The following is a 19,546-nucleotide window of genomic DNA, read 5'->3' on the forward strand; positions in this document are numbered from 1 at the left end:
ACCACCCCCATCTTTTTAGCCAGTTATCCTATCTCCTGCTTTATGTCCTCCAGATTGTCTATCCTCAGGAGTCTGCGGCAGACAGAGAAGGGGACAGAGTGAATAGGTTACAGGATTTGAATCAAAAACGCTGAAGTGAATCCTGGGGTCCGCTTTGGTCTTTTTGGGTTTCAACAATCCTTGTTTCCAGAAAACAAATCCTAGTACCCTGCTCTCTCCACGCAGCAAGAAAAGGAGGACACATTCCTCCTGCAAATGTCTATAAAGGATAGATCTTGATTGAAAACAAGATTGCAAACCAACATGGGCAAATTGGTAAGTAGACACCATTTCAGAACATTTCAAAGAGGCGATAATAACAGACGATACACCTTAACCTGACTTTGGGACCCACCAAGTATATGTCAGCCAGGGTGCAGGGGAGTATAAAAGTCAAAGACTAAGATTTACCTTTAACACTGAGCTTCAGACACCAGATCTTCGAAGTCGGTATCCAGAACCTCTTCCCGTCTCCCCAATCCCAGAATTCTGTTCTGTGAGTTAGCACTGCAAGCCGTCTTCCTAGGGTGTCTCTAGGTCTTAAGGGTCACAGAAGGGAAACACAGAAACCATTACTCACTAGAGAATGACAGGCCAGGGTGAGCAGCCCCTGGCTAGCTGTGACTTAGTGGAGAGGGCAGGTGTTGTTGTTGTGTGATTTTTTTTTTTTTCTTGAGTTTTCATTCATTATTTGAATGAGAGAGAGAGTGAGAGAGAGAACACAGGCAGCGGGGAGAGAGGAAAGCAGGCGCCCCATGAGCAGGGAGCCTGATATGGGGCTTCAATGGGTGCAGACTTCCAGTTTGAGGGAAGATGACCAAGTTCTAGAGACGGAAGTTGCTGATGGCAGCACAACAACGCAAATGTGCTTAAGGCCACTTAATGATACGCTCACCAGTGATTAAAATGCTGTATTTTATGTTGTGTTATTTTATCACCAAAAGAAGGAAAGAGCAAGCAAGACTCAGATGCCCAGGTGAAAAGCAGAGGAAGGAGGTACGAGGTGTGGAAGAAGCTTCCCCTGATACCACAGGACAGCCAGTCAGTTATTTTGTGACTGCATCTGTGCTCCTGGGGGCTTCCCACCTTCTCAATAAAACAGATTCTGCCTCCAATTGGAGGTTTTTCCACTCAGCCTTTGTGGGCACGTCACAGTTTATTCATAGGATACACAAGGAGTAGTGAAATTCCTAGGTCAAGGGTAATACACATGCTCAAAATTTTACATGCAAGCTAGAGCTGATTAACTGCAATCAAGGGGCAGGTTTTGGGTGATCCATGGACTTCTGAAGTCGGGGACAGCATCTGATGTGTGTGGGAGCACACGTACAATTTTCTAGGAGTAGGCTCTCAAAATACCTCTCGGGCTCAGGGACACCGAGGAGAGTAGAGCATGAACGCTCCCCAGCACAGAATCCCCAACACAGCATCAGTAAAACAAGTGAGAGAGCTCTGCCAAATTAAGCGACGTAAACTAACTTTTCAATCCAACAAGTCCATGTGCCTGGACCTTCCCTACATACTTATTTCACTCTTGTAAGATCTTACCTTCCCTCGTCTGTTTCCTCCCTCTGCTGCCAGACTGCACCGTGAAACAGGAATAGAAGGATGCAGAGAGCCCCGCATCTGCTGGAGAGGAGTAGAGTGATCCAGACACCCCGAGGACAGTTTTGGAGGACGGTTGCAGGCTGGATCGGCGACATGAGATAGCCTTGATCCTGAACTCCAGAAGTGGACCTCGGTCTCGCAGTTGCACGTGTCTTCCTTCAAATGGCTGCCAGGCTGGAATGGTGCATGACATCAGAGGCTTCTGACCTTCCTGATTGGAAAGACTGGACTCCATGGTTCTTGGCAACGGAGGTGGACAAGAGCATCTTCGCAGAGCATGTCCATACTCCTAGCTTGGCCCCGGCTTAGAGAAGGGATAACAGGGCTTGGGTTCACCCAGAAGCCAGAAGGGGAGTTTGAGAAGAGGAGGGTCTGAGTCTCCTGGGAGGGCACAAAGAGCTTGGGAGAAATCATGGCCAGTTGTCAACCGTCCGCCCAGTCTGAGGGCCAGAGCCCCCAGCCTAGCACATCAGGGTACCCCCCGGAGGCCGTGGTAGATGAAGAAAGCCCAGGACCATCAGGTGAGGAAGCAGGAGGAGAAGGGACTTGACAGGCTTGACTAGTGAGTACAAATGGGTACAGAAGCCAGGAAGGTGTGTCTGACTAGACTGCACGTGACAGGAGAGATTCAGAAAGCCAGGGATTGGAGAAGAGAGCACGGGAGCCGGGGACAAGGGTATCGCACTGGAAGGAAAACCCAGGAAGCAAGGAAGGAGGGTTAGGAGATGACATCCAAAGAGGAGATAAAGGAAGACAGGAAATTATCCCATTATCCTCATGGGAGAAATGATCTACCAGGAAGAGTTTTGAGGGCGTGGTGGGAGGTATGAAACAGTGGCAAAGATGAATGGGGGCAAATGCATATGAATGAAGGACAAAGATGAAGGTGGTTTTGGAGAGGCCAATCATCTATGAGGCCACAGAGAAATGAAGAGGGAGTTTGGGTTTGGGGGTGTGGAAAGCGTGGCTGAATTCCAAAGACAGAAGCTTTGTACTGTAGCCTGGTTTCTTCACTCAGCCCCCTTTGTAGACCCCTGCCCCTTGCCTCAGTCCCGCGGAAGGAAGAGAGACATCGAATCCGATGAGGAGACAGCCCCTGAGGCCAACGACATCTGGGTGGTGGAGACACTGAGTGGCCTCAAGATGAAGCTGAAGAGACAGCGGCTATCTTCAGTGCTCCCTGAGCACCACGAGGCGTTCAACAGGCTGCTCGGTAGGAACAGCACCCTCCAACCTTATTCTTTTTTCCTGAAAACACCAGAAACTTCCAACGGCGACGCTTTTCCAATGGAAAATAATTCTTTGCAGGTCGCTGAGCTCTCTCTCTCCATCCTTGGAGGACTCCATACTGACCCCTCATCGGGGACACTTAAAAATGACAGAGGGATGAGAAAGCTTAGCTGCAGTTGCACTCCTGAGACATCTTAGCGCTTACTGGCCTTTTGAATCTAAGTGCCTTCGGCTGTGTCGGGGCGGGGGCGGGGAGGGGAGGACAGGCCATCTTTGTACCCCGATGCCACTGTGGAATGAGAAAATGACAGCGGATGATGTTATGGTCTCTGCAGTGGCACATCCATGCATGATGAGACAGCATCACTACTTACTTCAGATCCCATCCTGCAGATGCACTGCTGACACCTGCCTCTCTCTCAGTCACCCGACAAGGGGGAGCCGCCAACTTTTCTTGGCCAGTCCATGGTCTTTTCTCCCCTCTGCCCATCAGCCTCACCCTTGGCTACATCCTGAAACTTCCCCAGGGGAGGTACTGTTCTCTTTGCTCTGGAACGTTCCCACAGTAACCCCATTCCAGTTGCCAACTTGACAGACATCTGCCCTCTTTTCACAGAGGATCCTGTCATTAAAAGATTTCTGGCCTGGGACAAAGATCTGAGAGTATCCGACAAGGTATTGTTGTTCTCCACTAAGATAGACTCTTGCTCCAACACCTGTCCTGGGGCAGGGGAAAGCCTCCTCAACCCTCTCTCCAACCTCATGCCTACCAAGACTTCTGGTCGGGGACCTCGTGGCTTTTGCAGAATCCCTGGGACCTGAGCACCAGGTGTGCCCCTCTGGCTGTTGCTACCTTAAGTCCCTTTGCCTCTCTGCTCTTGGGGGGCTTCCTTTGGCTCCAGCTTATCAAAGACCCTCCTGAAGCTGGCTGTCCTAAACACAAGCCCTCAAACCAGCACAACCTCCCGTCCTGGGAGCACCTGAAACTCTTCCCTTGCCTTCCCCAGTTTGTAACCAACTGTCTGACACCAAAGAAGCAGGTTCACCCAACATGTCAAAGAGGCACCACCTGCTCCAGCCTCCTGTCCCCTCACCTCACTGGTCTTCCTCTCCCAGGATGGGACCCTTCTATGACGGCTTTTCTCCTCTTTCCGCCAGTATCTCTTGTCCATGGTCATCGCCTATTTTAGCCGCGCTGGTCTCTTCTCCTGGCAGTACCAGCGAATTCATTTCTTCCTGGCACTGTGAGTATTTCGCCTCATCCATCAGCAGTAGTCAATAACCTGGGAGGAAGGAGGGCAGAAGTGGGACTCTGATCTTTCGGCTCTTTTTTTCAACCTGTTTGTAACTCTTTAAATCTTGCGGGTTTTATTTATTTATTCATTTATCTTTTTTTTTTTTTTGAGCTGTTTAGTCTGTGTATAAAAACAGTAGAATTAGAGTATAGGGGTTTTTTATACTATTATTTGCAAACACAAATGCCCCTAACATCAGCTAAGAGACCCCCTGAAGAGAAGGAAACAAAAACTCTCCAAAGAGGAGTGAAGGAAAGAACAGACGCTGCCTTGCCCCAAGCAACTAGGCTCAAGCAGCAGCCAGTTCTGATCCTTGAGATCTGTCTTCTTCCCATGGCAATACCAAGCATAACTGTCCTCCTCCTCTGCATTCCCAGCACAAATGCCTCAATTCAGCCTCAAGACATAGCACAGATCTGTCGTAAAGGCTCCCGCTGGTGTTTCTTACAAATCCGTCCCAAGCCAGTGGGTGCTATATGCCTGAAGTCTTTCCAAAGCATCGTCTCCTGCTCTGCGCTCCATAACAATCTCATGGGCCAGGGGTGCTAGTGGTCAAGGTCAGAGTTTCCAGCTTAGCTCCAACCCCCTCGTCTCCGTCCAACTTGTGCACCCTCTTCGTGTTTCATCCTTCCAAGGACCCCTTCCCTCCGTTTCTGTACTGTGTTTCCTGTCTAGGTGATTTTGCACGTCTCCCTGAAGAAAACGACCTTTCCTCAAGATTGATTCCAACCCCAAAATCTTCAGATGCCCCCTAACCTCCCTGACTTCTGCACCCTAGTAGCACTTCTGTTAAAATTCTAGTCTCATGGGCATTTTGGACCACCGTTATTTCTCATTCACTACCCTCTTCTGCCCCTTTCCCCCCCTTCCCCAATCCCATTACACGAGACACCTGTTGAGGCAGGTCTTGTCAAAATATTACCAGGCTCTCAAAAACACTCAGACAATTCCTTACATTTTGCAAATGTTTAAGTTAGGTCGGGTCTACGAGGAGGTAATCAGTATTGCCCTTGACCGTGAGAGAAAGCATTCATTTATTCATTCAACAAAAACTTACAAAGTACATCTGATGTGCCAGGGACCATGAGGCGATGGGAAGAGAGAAACAAGTGCATGTTGAATTACTGCACCTACATGAACCCAGTCCTATATTAGTCATTTGGGAGGAAAGCCAGGACTACAGAAATAGAGCAGGAGCTGTATACATGCCCCTGCTCCACAGGGCGACAGGGGTGTGCACAGACAGGCTGAAGGGAAGGGGGTGGGCTCAGGGATGGGAAAACAGAGCAGCATATGCCCTCAAGCTTCTGGGTGAGTTGTCTTTCTCCTCAAAGCGGGAGAAGTCTCTGCCCAGCCGTGCCTTCTTGATGACTGGGGGGCGCTCTACGACGCTGGGTAGGAAGCCGACTGCATCTTTTCTGGGAAGCTGAGCTCAGGTGGGGGGGTCCTTCCTGTCCTGCTCCTCCTGACCAGCAACCTCATGTCTTTCTCCAGCTACCTGGCCAATGATATGGAAGAGGACAACCAGGCCCCCAAACAAGCCATCTTTTCATTCCTTTATGGGAAGAACCGTTCCCAGCGTCCCTTGTTCCACAAACTGCGATTGCAATTCATCCGATCCATGGGATGGAGGACCAGGGTGTCCAGGGAAGAGTGCGAGGAGGTGGGTGGGCTGTGGGGATTTGGGGGTGGGACAATGGAAGGGGGGGGGACGTGGAGGGACATGGGATTCAGGACGAGACTGCAGAGTGGGAGGGAGGGGGAGTCCACCTGGAGGTTGTCTTCTCAGGGATCTCTTTGTCTTCCAGATCCAGGCTTTCGATCCAGATCTGTGGGTGTGGGGGCGAGATCGCACCCTCATACCCTAGAGGGACCATGGAGGCCCGAGGTCATCGGCCTGAGGGGAGGTACGTCTGTGTCCTCACGGGTCCAGGCACCATGACTTATTGTGTATTGAGGAAATCTGAGGAATCCAATTGCTAGACCACGCTCCTCTCCCCTGCCCCACACATGAGCCTTCCCACACACTGTAAAGTCGAGCAGCCACGCAGCCAGACGCTGACTCAGGTCCCAGCCACATGCTCACAACCACACATAGGCATGACCTCAGGGAGATGTGTGGGGGCCAGACTAGGGAAACCAGTTTGTCACAGAGGCATGGCTGAAATAATTCCATTCACGGCAATGGGGCCCAAATGATAGCTTTCATGAAATGTTGATTTTCTGTGGAAAGTGAGTAAGTTTTCAATTGATTCCATAAATTATGTATTCACTTTCTTTCTTTCTTTTTTAAGAGTTTATTATCCAGGGCAGCCGCGGTGGCACAGCGGGCCAGCCGCGGTGGCGCAGCGGTTTAGTGTCGCTTGCATCCCGGGGTGTGCTCCTGAAGACCCGGGATCCAGTCCCGCGTCGGGCTCCCTGCGTGGAGCCTGCTTCTCCCTCTGCCTGGGTCTCTGCCTGCCTCTCTCTCTCTGTGCCTCTCATGAATAAATAAGTAAAAATCTTAGGAAAAAAATTTATTTATCTATTCATGAGAGACACAGACACAGAGAAAGAGAGAGAGAGACAGAGAGAGAGACAGAGAGATAGAGGCAGAGACATAGGCAGAGGGAGAAGCAGGCTCCACGCAGGGAGCCTGATGTGGGACTCGACCCCGGGACTCCAGGATCATGCCCTGGGCCGAAGGCAGGCGCCAAACCGCTGAGCCACCCGGGGATCCCCAGACTTTCTAATTCATTTTTGGCCTTTCATCCCTCACAGGTATCAACCACAGGGACTTATTTACAACAAAGTACATGTCTAACAGTAGGATATTTGATGGAAGAGTCGACCTATCTAGTAATACAAAAGAAATTATGTCTAGTTATGCTTTCATCCAAATTTCCTTTCAAGCACATTGCTTACGGCCAGATTGCCTGTGCATTTTTCATGTTCCCTGCCTGCTTCCGGACCAGTGTCCCATTTTGTTCAATTATACCTTTCCCCTCAGGTTTTTGGTCAAGGAAGTTTGTCAGAACAAGTGAAGCTTAAGAAATAATAGTTTCAGCATGGCTTATTGTGATCGACACATAAACTTATAGATTTGGGTAGAGGATTAAGTAAAGATTGGGTTTAACTCATGTGAACTATAGCTCTGTTAGTCCATTTAGGCTCCTACATCAGAGGACTACAGAGTGGATGGATGGCTTATGAACAACAGACATTTATTTCTCACAATTTGGAGGGGACAAGTCTGCGATCAGAGTGTCAGAACCTTTACTGGGTTGGTCAGACCTTTCCTGGGTTGCAGATTGCCACCTTCTGGCTGTGTCCTCACATGGTGGAAGGGGAGAGCCAGGTCACTGGGGTCTCTTTTATCAGAGCACTAATCCCATTCAAGAGGGCCCCACCCATGCCCTAATCATCCCAGTGGCCCCATCTAGCACCATCACCTTGTGGGTTAGGATCTCAATATATGATTGGGGTGTGCGTGTGGGATACAAACATTCAGACCACATAGCACTGACCAACTTTAGGACTAGGTGTTATGGTTGAACATCGGGATGTAGGGTTAGAATGGGGGATTAGGCATCTGGACTCATGGTTCATGATGTTGATGTGTGAGTGATGTTTGCGGTATGGTGATTAGTTCAGACTCTAAGTAGCACAAAAGGACCAAGGTGAGTGTCCAGTCTAAAGCAACATCCTCTCAAGGTTGTTTGTTTTGGTCCCTGAACAGAATCACCTAGAGCCCTGGCTATAAAGTAGATGACTGGGCCTGTTCTTAGGTACATGAAGAAGTTTTTGGAGCCAGGATCACCAAAGTCCAAAAGTCATACTTGAAAATGAACTGGGGTTTAGAACGAATGATTAGGGATAAAGTGGACTTATAAATTCGTCTCAACTCTGATTACAATGGACTGAGAAGGTGAATAATCTCTATATCTGGAGAGTTGCCTCCTTACAATCTGACGTCCTTCCTCTCTTTCTCAATTGCAGATCCCTGAGCCCCGGGGAGACGCACGTTTTCGGTAGGAAGTCAGGAACACAGGAGTTTCTTTCACAGATAATCTAGAAGAACCCAGGACCTTCCAGAACGAGCTCAATGGAGTTATCGTGTTGTACTCCTAGGAGCTGGGAGTCCATGGAGGAGTCCATGGAGAGACAAAAAGAAACCAGGGTTTTTTCACGTCCATCCCCTCCTGGGCCACCATCAAATATTTCACATTACTTAATTTGAATCTCTGCTGAGGTAGAGGTTGGAGGTCCCATTTTTCATGCACTGGGACAAAGGTGAGGAGGAAATTACCTCAAAATATAAAATTAGAACCCAAAGGATTGTGACAGCCAAACATACGTCAGGAATTTCAGTTGTTCATTTTGAAAATGTTGCCCTTAGATTATACTTGTTTCTCTAGTTTTTATTTACGTATTTATTTTAAATAGTTCTGAAACAGTCATAGTTTCCAACACATGCTGTTCCAACGTAGTTTTGTGATGAGATTTCAGCTGCTGCATAACTATAACTTTGTTTACATATTCTGGATAGGTTTTGTTTTTATTATACTTATATAATACATCAGTTATACTTATAACCAGACGGGTTAGTTCCCTCATGTTCTTCTAACTGTAAATGTTTGTTTGATAGTCTTCGTTATTAAACTGTGAGAACCAGGTGTCATTTTTTAACTTGCCTTGATGACATGTTTGTATGTTATTTTAGGTTATTAAAGAGGACACTGAAAGGTGTCTCTCGGGGAATCATAATAAAGAGATGTCTTCTTCCCTTCATGATGTTTGTGGTCATCACAACCAGTCTCATCTGTTCACTGTTCAATGATACTGTCGCTTAATGGGGATGTGGTCATTTAGCCACGTTTTTCTTTTCCTTTCCTTTTTTTTTTTTTAATATTTACGACTATGTGTCAAGAATTTATTTTAGATTAAGGTGGATAGTGCTGATTTCTCTTCAAGAGGACATGGCCTCCATATTCTTCTTCTTTTTAAAAAACAAACACTTCAATTAATTAACATATGATGGATTATTGGTTACAAAGGTAGAGGTCAGTGATTTATCAGCCTCATGTAACACCCAGTCCCTCCTTAATGTCCCTCCTGAATGTCCGTCACAGAGTCGTCCTATTCCCCCACTCCCCTCTCTTCCAGCGACCCTCCATTTGTTGCCTATGATTAAGAGTCACTTATGGTTTGTGTCTCTCTCTGATATCGTCTTGTATTTTTTCCTCTCTTCTCCTATGCTCCTCTTCTTTGTTTCTTAAATTCCATGTTTAAGTGAAATCATATGATAATTGTCTTTCGATGATTTTTTTCGCTTAGTGGAATAGCCTCTAGTTCCATCCATGTTGCTGTAAATGGCAAGACTTCACGTTTTGATGGATGAGTAATATTCCATTACAAACACACACACACACACACACACACACACACACACACACTACGTCCTCTTGATCCATTCATCTGTTGTAGACATCCGGGCTCTTTCCATAGTTTGGCTCCTGTGGACATTGCTGCTATGAACATTGGGGTGCAGATGCCCCTCTGCATCACTACACTTGTGTCTTTGGAGTAAATACCCAGTAGTGCAAATGCCGGGTCATACGGTAGGTCTATTTGGAACTTTCTGAGGAACCTCCAGAGTAGCTACACTAGCTTACGTTACCACCAACAGTGTACAAGGGTCCCCCTTTCTCCACATCCTTGCCAACGTCTATCATTTCCTGACTTGTCAATTTTAGCCACTCTGACTTGTGTGAGGTGGTATCTCAGTGTAGTTTGATTTCTATTCCCCTGATGCCGAGGCATGTGGAGCGTAGTCTCATGTGTCTGTCGGCCATTTGTATGTCCTCTTTGGCGGAATGTCTGTTCATGTCTTCTGCCCATTTGAGTTTTAAAAATATTTTGTTTATTTATTCATGAGGGACACAGAGAGAGAGGGAGAGACACAGGCAGCGGGAGAAGCAGGCTCCTCGCAGGGAGCCTGATGTGGGACTCAATCCCAGGACTCTGGAATCATGACCTGAACCAAAGGCAGGTGCTCAACTGCTGAGCACCTTTTTTTTCTTCTCCCCATTTCTTGTTGGATTATTTGTTCTTTGGGTATTGAGTTTGAGAAGTTCTTTATAGATCTTGGATACTAGCCCTTTATCTGATATGTCATTTGCACATATCTTCTCCCATTGTGTTGGGTATCTTTTGGTTTCCTCGACTGTTTCCTTTGCTGGGCAAAAGCTTTCAATATTCATGGAGTCCCAATAGTTCATTTTTGCCGTTGTTTCCCTTGCCTTTGGAGACACGTGTCGTAAGACGTTGCTGCAGCAGACGTCACAGAGTTTGCTGCCTGTGTTCTCCTCTAGCATTTTGATCGACACCTGTCTCATAGTTAGGTCTTTCATCCACTTTGAGTCTATTTCTGTGTATGGTGTGAGGAAATGGTCCACTTTCATTCTTCTGCATGTGGCTGTCCGATTTTCACAGCACCGTTTGTTAAAGAGACTGTCTTTTTTCCACAGGATATTTTTCCTGCCTTGTCGAAGATTAGTTGAAGGTCCATTTCTACATTCTCTATTCTGTTCCATTGATCTATGTGTCTGTTTTTGTGCCAGTACTATGCTGTCATTTGAATATTGCTTTGTAACAGAGCTTGAAGTCTGAAATCGTGATGCCACCAGTTTTTCGTTTTGTTTGTTTGTTTGTTTGACACTCCTTTGGCGGCTACTCAGGGTCTTTTCTGGTTCCATACAAATTTTAGGATTATTGGTTCCAACTCTGTGAAATAAGTTGATGACATTTTGACAGGGATTGCACGGAATGTATAGACTGCCCTAGGTAGCACAGATGTCTTAACAACATATGTTCTTACAATCCATGAGCATAGAACGTTTTTTCCATTTCTTTGTATCTTCCTCAATTTCTCTCATGAGTGTTCTACAGTTTTCTGAGTACAGATCCTTTGCCTCTTTGGTTAGGTTTATTCCTAGGTATCTGACGGTTTGGGGTGCAATTGGAAACGGGGGAGACTCCTTAATTTCTCTTTCTTCTGTCTCATTCTTAGTGTATAGAAATGCAGCTGGTTTTTGTGCATGGATTTTTATTTCCTGCCACTTTGCTGAATTCCTATACAAGTTCTAGCAATTTTGGGGTAGAATCTTTGGGGCTTTCCATGTAGAGTATCATGGCATCTGCAGAAAGTGCGTTTGACTTCTTCTTTGCGGATTCTGATGCTTTTTACTGCTTTATCTTGTCTGTGGAGGCCCAGACTTCTCGTACTGTGTTGAACAGCAGTGATGAGGGTGGACATACCTTCTGTGTTCCTGACCTTAGGGGAAAAGCTCTCAGGTTTTCCCCATGGAGATGATATTTGCTGTGGGTCTTCCGTAGATGTCAGCCACATTTCTTAACTTTCAAAACTAACTCTCAGTTATTTTTCATGTAGAAAAAACTGAAGACAAGGAGGATCTTCAGCTGGTGTCTTCTTTTGTTTAAAGATTTATTTATTTTGGTGAGAGAGAGGGCAAACACAAGCAGGGGGAGGAGCGGAGGGAGAAGGAAAAAACAGACTCCCCACTGAGCAGGGAGCCTGACCTGGGGCTCCATCTCAGGGCCCCGGGATCATGACCTCCACTGAAGGCAGGTGCTTAGCCAACTGAGCCACCCAGGCACCCCCTGAGCTAATGTCTTTAAGTAGGAAACGAGAAGATATTGAGGGAGAAAAGGGGGGAGAAAAGGAAGATAGCGCTATGGGGACCTAGACAGTAATCTGAAATTTACAATGAAGGCAAGGTGACTCGGCAAGATTACGCATTCCAGGAGATGGTCCAAGGCAAGCAGATCCAGGAGTGCAGGGAACACAAGCATTCTGTGTTCAATATTCAATCACAGTAGGCGTCCTTTGCACAACCCCCAATTCCAGTTTTTTTGTGGCAGAAGAAAAAAAACAGTGTGTGATGAAATGGTAACAACTGCATAGAAATGACGGCTTTGGAGAACTTTCTGAGAAGCACAATAAGATAAGAGGAGCTAAAGCTCAAATAAGATAAGCATGGAGAAGAAAGAGCTAATGACATGAATCCTGCATTTTGGAGAAAACCATCTTGGGCAACGGTAGCAGCAGAGAACACTTTAGTGTCCTCAGGATGCATCATGCTCCTGGCACATACATACATGTGTATCACCAGTCAGGAAGCTCACCCAAGTGTGGTGACCGGAATTTTTACTGAAGTTTCATTATGGGAGTGTGATTAATTCAATCATTGGCCATACGCTGAACTCAATCTCAGGCTCCCTTCCTTCCGCTAGAGATTGGGCTGATATCAAGTGGTTCAAAAGCCCCAACCCTGTTGGTGTTCCTGATATAGCCGGCCCCTATCCTTAGCATCAACTCAGGTTTGGTCCAAGAGGCCTACCAGGATAACAAACACTCCCATCACTTAGGCAATTCCAAAGATTTAGAAGCTCTCTTCCAGGATCCAGGCAGAAGACCCAGACAAATTCTTTCCACAACACATTGGCTATGGTCAGGAGTCTGTCAGAACTCAGGTGGTCAGGGAAGATACAGATTTGAGGACAGATCAATCACAGGAGATACCGGAGAAGTTAAACAGATAAGGATTGAAGTAATGGGGTGCTCACAGGGATTTGGAATAGCCCAGGTGATGCGAGAAATTTAGGATATGAATATAGGTGCACCTATATATCTCTATATAGGAGCACCTAATGACAGTGAGCAACTGAGGAAAGAGAAGCCAAAGGAAAAACCGTGTTTGTGTGTGCGTGTGCGTGCGCACTTGCGCGCGTGTGCTGCGGTGGGGTTGCAACTCTAGTAAATGACATGAGCTGATAGGCATGGAGCGATTTCAGAAAGTGAAACCACCAAGGTCAAAAGGGCAAGGGACATTAAAATCTAATTAGAGCAGCTCTAGAACAGGGACAACATTAAGAAGTGGGACACACAGTTGATGGACTCAGGGTAGCAGAGAGACTAGATTGTGCAGACATGGAAACAAAGAGGAAAAACACTCTGACAGCTTGGAAACAGACACGACTTATGAAACATCTAGGATTTAAAATGTATATTTAGGAAGCTCTAGGCCTCTGTAGGATGGCAGGTGAAGGCAGGTTAGGAAACAGCTCAAATGACCTCAAGGAAATGATGCAAGAAACAAGATGATGGTTCCAAACAATAAAGAAATAGCAAACAGGCGGCAAGAGAACAGATGTGAGAAGACAGTAGAGGAACATGCCTGAAGTACAGGAGATAAACCAGCAAAGCTGCCTTGAAACAAAACCAAGGCACAAACACACACACACACACACACACACACACACAAAAGCATTTTTGGACATGAGAGCTGAAAGAATTCATTAGCAACTACAAGAAATGTTCCAGGGCCCCTGGGTGGCTCATTTGTTGATTTCAGCTCAGGTCATGATCTCAGAGGCCTGGGATCAAGCCCCAAGTCCAGCTCTGTACTCAGAGCTCAGTCACCTTGGGAATTCTCTCTCTCCCTCTGCCCCCTCCCTCCACTTGTGCTCTCTCTTTCTCTCAAATAAATAATCCTAACAACCACCAAAAAAAGGGTTCCAAAATCTATAAAAAAGGACTTATCAAACTCAACATCCAAAAAGCAAATAGTCCACTTAAGAAATGGGCAGAAGACACGAAGAGACAGTTTTCCAAAGAAGACACCCAAAGAAGACAGACACATGAAAAGATGCTCAACATCACTCATCACCGGAGAAAGATATCAAAACCACGATGAGATATCAACTAACACCTGTCAGAAACCCCAAATTAAATTAAACATACAAGAAACAACATCCCTCTTGTACTGTTGCTGGCAATGCAAACTGGTGCAGCCATGCTGGAAAACAGTATGGAGGTTCCCCAGAAAGTTAAAAATAGAGCTACCCTAGGATCCACCAATTGCACTACTGGCTAACTATTTACCCAAAGGATGCAAAAATACAGATTCAAGCATTCTGATGTTTATAGTGTTGGGCTGGTGAGACTGGGGACGTCAAAACAGCCCACCCGAGGCCAGCAACCTCCCAATAAAGGCGCCTTGCCGCCCCACCCCCATCTTCCTGCCAAAGCTGCCTTGCTGCCCTACACTATCTTAGCTTACAAAACACAGATCACCCCCCTACCCCACCCCACCCCCGACGCCCACCACCCTGTAACCCTTGCCCCAACCCGAATGCCGCCCTGGCCCCATCTTCCCGCCAAAAACTCTTTATAAACACCCCTGCACTTTGCCTGGGTGCGGCTTCAGGGAGCCACACCAGGGAGCGCTCCCCATTAAAGCACTCTCAAACCTACCACCTGGTTCTGCTGTCTTGAATTGTCTCCGCCCATCATTAAAAGAAAACCTGACATATATCAGCATTATCAACAACAGCCAAACTATGAAGAGAGTCCAAATGTCCATTGAGTAGTGAATGGATAAAGAAGATGCGGTGTATATACACAACGGAATGCTACTTACTCATCAAAATGAACGGACTCTTGCCATTTGCAATGACATGGATAGAGGTACACTATACTAACCTAAGCAAAGTAAGAGAGAAACAAATACCGTATGATCTCATTCATATGAGGAATTGAAGAAAGCAGATGAACATATGGGAAGAGGGAAAAAGGGAGATAGGGAAACAAACCATAAGACTCTTAAGGATAGAGAATACACTGAGGGTTGATGGAGGGAGCTGATTGCAGGAGGGGCTAGATAGGGGATGAGTATCAAGGAGGGCACTTGTTGTGATGAGCACCGGGTGTCTTATATGTGATGAATCACTGAATTCTACTCCTGAAACCGATACTGCACTGCATGTTCACTACCTAAAATTTAAATTAAATATTGGAAAAGAAAAAAAAAAGCCTCAAAGTGCTCAAGGATGTCCTTCAGGCTGAAGGAAAATGACAGGAGATCTAAATCTGGACAGACATAAAACATAAAGAAACCAAGTGCACCAGAAATGGCAACGATGTTATTTTAGTATTCCTTAAAAAATAACGCTTTACCCAAAAATCACAATGTCTTGGGGGATTGATTCTACCTGTGAAAGTAATATCCGGGCAGCCTGGGTGGCTCAGCAGTTTAGCCCCGCCGTCAGTCCAGGGCCTTACCCTGGAGACCCAGGATCCACTCCCGCGTCGGGCTCCCTGCATGGGGCCTGCTTCACCCTCTGCCTGTGTCTCTGCCTTTCTCCCTCTCCCTCTCTCTCTCTCTCTCTCTCTGTGTGTGTGTGTCTTTCATGAATAAATCAATAATAAGTCTTAAATAAGAAGAAAAAAAAAAGTAATAGCCAACAACAACATAAGGACCAAGAGGGGAGAAATGGAAATAACCACAGGCTCACTATAGTTGAAGTGAAACAGTACATTACCTGAAGATGAACTGTAAAATATTAAAGCTGCATAACAGAAACCCCAAAACAATAAAAACATAACAGTGTTAGAGCTAAACTCCCCGCAAGAGATGTAAAACAGAATCACAAAAAATACACAATCCATTGAAAGGAAAGAAGTTCACAAAAGAAGAAAAAAGAAACAAAGCCAATGGTACAAAGAGAAAACAAAACCAGACTACAACCCTTACTGGTTATATCAATAGTCAGATTACATGTAAGGTGGTCTAGGCAACCCAATTAATAGGCAGAGACTGTCAGACTGGATTTAAAAACAGCAAGATCCAACTATCTGCACTTGAAGCATAAAGATGGAAATAGGTTGAAAGTAAAAGGGTGAAATCAGATGCCAACACGTCTCAAAAGAAAGCCAGACTGGCTACATGAGACTGTTACAATAATCTTCCACTTCCGGAATTCAATCCATCCATCAATATCCTTGATCTTAGCAGGCATAATCTGAAAACGGACAAGACAGATGACACCCACTCTCAAATGATTCAGGTAAGAAATATACATACAGACACACACACACACACACACACACACAAAGAGAGCTAATAAAGCAAATGTGGGGACAGGTAAAAAAACTGGTGTATCTGGGCAAAGGGAACATGGAAGTTCTCTAAGATCCTTGCGACTGTTGTGTAAGATTGAAGCTTTTTCAAAATAAAATGCTGAATAAAAACGAATGCTATCAAATACACAGAGGATGTTGCAAAAGGACTCAGAAACCCATCTGCAGGGATTCCTCTGGTCAAACACAGAACCACTTGGACATCAAAGAGAGAAACGACTTCAATGTACTGAAATACTTAAAATATGTGTAAACCCATGAGCTCATAATGGTAACAAAATGAATCAAAAAAAAAAAAATCCCAGTTGCTTAGGAGCCTACTGGATATTGTGAAAATAATCCTCTCTGTAAGTAACACAGAACTATTTAAAGAGATGTTGTTCTTTAGGAATGTATTCTAGCTGGGAAACAAAGAAATGGTAAAGTAACATACCACCACCTTGTCTCCCCTAAAGAACTGGGGGATCTTGGCAATGAACATCAACCAATGGATGCTAACGTCACAAAAACAAAGGAAGATGGTACGGGCCTCCAGGGGAAAGAGGACGAGAGTCAAGGGCAGCAAAGTCTTGCAAAAGAACTGAACAGAACTGGGTCAACGTCCAGAGCTAACTACCAATTATAGAAGGCATATGGGTAATGACAAAAGTCTTCAAGTTAGAATGACAGCAACGTGGTCCACACAATCCAGACTACCGGAAACACAGGATAAACACAATTTCTTCAAAACATAGATTACAAAGCAGTAACATAAGAGACATACAAGGAAACCATCAGTAAATGATTTAAAAGACTTAGTTAGCCACCTGGAGGGTGGTCTCTGTGTATCCTGATTGAAAAGAACCACCTCAAACACATCCAGAAGATGGCGAAACTTTGAACACCAGATATTATATACTCAGAAAAATAGGTATTGCAGGTTACCCTCACCTACTTTTTCAAACACCCCTGATCAGCTAAAGAGCAAAACTATCTGCAGGTGAACCTTTTTAAAAGCCAAGCAAAGGGAGACTCCACGAAGAAAAGACACGTGGAAGTAATACGTCAGACGAATGATCACGGGAGGTAAGAGCTGGATGATGTCTGATGCATCTGACTGTACTGAGATCACCGCGATTGATTGATTGATTGATTGATTGATTGATTGATTTTTATTATTTGATAGTGAGCAACACAGTGAGAGAGAGAGCAAGAGAGTGAGAGCACACACAAGTGGGGGGAGGGACAGAGGGAGAAGCAGACCCACAGAGCAGGGAGCCCAACTCAGTGTTCGATCCCAGGACCCGAGCATCATAACCTGAGCCAAAGGCAGACACTTAGCTGCCTGAGTCACCCAGGGGCCCAGGTCACTGCTAATCTGTAGCAATATGTTCCAGAGAGGGGTGAGGACAAAATCAAGATGCTAAGAATTGAAATGGGAACGGCAGTGACTGCATATTTACTAGGGAATACCTCGCTGTATTATGTACTGCACAACCCGAACAAGTAGGAATAACAGAAGCCACCTGAAGGATGCGCAGGCCATTACACTCACGACTCAGCTTTTACCCCTGGACAAAACTAGTAACAATGAAAATATGTCTCCTTGGATCACGGTATTTTGGTGCCTGGAAAAATTATATGTACCAGGTCCTCAGTTTAGATAAGCAACAAACATGTCATAGGTTGCAATGATTCAATGATCATCATCAGGAAAGCTACCCACAACTACATCAATTTCACAAAGACAGTTTCTCAAGTCCGAAGAAATCTTTAAAACCCACAAGTTACAAAAATGGTTTCCTCTTACGCTCCATTCAAATCATGTAACGCACGGTACGCTCCTTTTCTGGGACTATCAGGCACCTGACTCACGTATGTAGCCCCACCACATAGGGGTAGCTCCGCACACATGAACTCGACAAAAGACTCTGGGTGTGTGGAGGCTGAGAATATTAGGGCCATTCAAGCTTAACACTGGCACAAGTACAGTCATTGTAGCTTCGGTAGCCGTCTCAGGCCACTGTGACCAGGTACTGAACTCTACCTTCCCCCGGCTACACGAAAAACCACAAAGCACGCCCTTATCGGAATAAGGAAGCAAGAGCTCGTGAGACCTCTTTACTGCAGATTCTCACACCCCCACGCTTTACTGAAAAACACCACCTTACCCCTAGATCAGCCCATAAAATCCCAGCCGTAACCCACCTCAGGTTCCAAGTCCCTGCTCCGCTGTGTCGGGTGTACTTGGACCCAAGCTCGAGCTTCTCAATAAACCCTCATGTACTTGCATCGGCCTCGGCTCCTTGGCGGTTTTCTCGCATTCGCAATCTTGGGCACAACAGGTGCTGATCTGACAGGGTGAGAAGTGCATGTTACGTGATAACGTCTTTTATTTCCATACTCCCATTTTAAAATCTGGACCCATATAAATCTGCTGAAATGCATTACAAAACCAAGCACGGACACAGGAAAACTCACCTGGGATTCATTCATTTTCTGCTGCTCTTGGAAAACCATAGACTGTTAACGGTGGACCTGGGGAAGAAGAAGAAATGATAGAAGTCACTGGTCATCCTGCATAATACCTCCAAAGAAATCTCATTCCCTGTGAACACTCAGAAGAGGCTAAAAATGTGAGAAAAGAGAAAGGTACAAGAGAATTGGGGTCCCTCCCACGGATCACGAGGTGATCAGATGCGTTACTCTTTTTCTTTTTAAGATTTTATTTATTTGTTTATTCACAAGAGACCCAGAGAGACAGAGAGAGAGAGACAGAGAGAGAGAGAGGGGCAGAGACACAGGCAGAGGGAGAAGCAGGCTCCATGCAGGGAGCCCGACGTGGGACTCCATCCTGGATCTCCAGGATCACACCCTCCGCCGAAGGACCCGTGAAACCACTGAGCCACCCGGCTGCCCTAGATGGGTTACTCTTCATTGGTTAATATAAACATCGGCTCATTTTTCAAACCGTTTGCCTTCATTACACTAACGCTGAAAAAAACCCTCCTCTTCACGGTGCTCTCTCCGTCTTTCCTTACCTCTTCAAATGACTTAAAATCACGTATGCACAGGAACAGAAAACACCAGGTCTCTAAAGCAGGGTAAAGGTGCATCAAGGCGCACTTGTTTTCCAATGCTCTCCCTTCACTGGCTTGTGCGCTAGCTACACCGAAGAACCTTTTGATCACGAAAACTAACAGGGCGGCCAGCACGCGCGCCCAGGAGCTCAGGCCCGAGAGCAAGCCCACCCACGGACCCCGTCGCCCTGGACAAGCCGCCTCCCTTCTCAGGCCCAGGCTCCTCTGTCAACCAGGCAGCCGCAGCCCGGCCCTCCTCGCACACCGGCCCTGCGCTCCACCGGCAGATGCCCCAGGGCACAACGCAGCCGGCTCCGCACACACTCCTGGGC

At 46.2% G+C, this 19,546-nt stretch overlaps 1 protein-coding gene and 1 long non-coding RNA gene across 2 annotated transcripts; one reads left to right on the forward strand and one right to left on the reverse strand.

Moving 5' to 3' along the window:
• Window positions 1-481: 481 nt before the first annotated feature.
• On the reverse strand, window positions 482-18,609 carry LOC119878669. Its single transcript, XR_005387059.1, has 4 exons — window positions 18,343-18,609; window positions 3,972-4,160; window positions 1,588-3,166; window positions 482-578 (listed from the first exon to the last, which is right to left on the reverse strand). It is a non-coding gene; the product is annotated as an uncharacterized LOC119878669 (long non-coding RNA).
• On the forward strand, window positions 1,815-8,954 carry LOC119868902 (speedy protein E4A-like). The gene is made up of 7 exons (XM_038589257.1): window positions 1,815-2,168; window positions 2,666-2,860; window positions 3,494-3,552; window positions 4,036-4,121; window positions 5,667-5,835; window positions 5,981-6,079; window positions 8,151-8,954. Exons 1-6 carry the CDS (start codon window positions 2,060-2,062, stop codon window positions 6,038-6,040), a joined length of 678 nt encoding a protein of 225 aa, XP_038445185.1. The 5' UTR covers window positions 1,815-2,059; the 3' UTR covers window positions 6,041-6,079; window positions 8,151-8,954.
• Window positions 18,610-19,546: the final 937 nt, after the last annotated feature.

This window comes from Canis lupus, unplaced genomic scaffold (genome assembly GCF_011100685.1).
Source record: "Canis lupus familiaris isolate Mischka breed German Shepherd unplaced genomic scaffold, alternate assembly UU_Cfam_GSD_1.0 chrUn_S1798H1995, whole genome shotgun sequence".
Lineage (NCBI taxonomy): Eukaryota > Metazoa > Chordata > Mammalia > Carnivora > Canidae > Canis > Canis lupus.

Excerpts from the sequence above, each read along its gene's own strand:
- LOC119868902 (XM_038589257.1), top strand. The coding sequence starts at position 2,060 with ATGGCCAGTTGTCAACCGTCCGCCCAGTCTGAGGGCCAGAGCCCCCAG. Across the intron at positions 4,122-5,666 it reads ATTCATTTCTTCCTGGCACT|CTACCTGGCCAATGATATGG; the intron begins GTGAGTATTTCG and ends GTCTTTCTCCAG. Across the intron at positions 5,836-5,980 it reads CCAGGGAAGAGTGCGAGGAG|ATCCAGGCTTTCGATCCAGA; the intron begins GTGGGTGGGCTG and ends TTTGTCTTCCAG.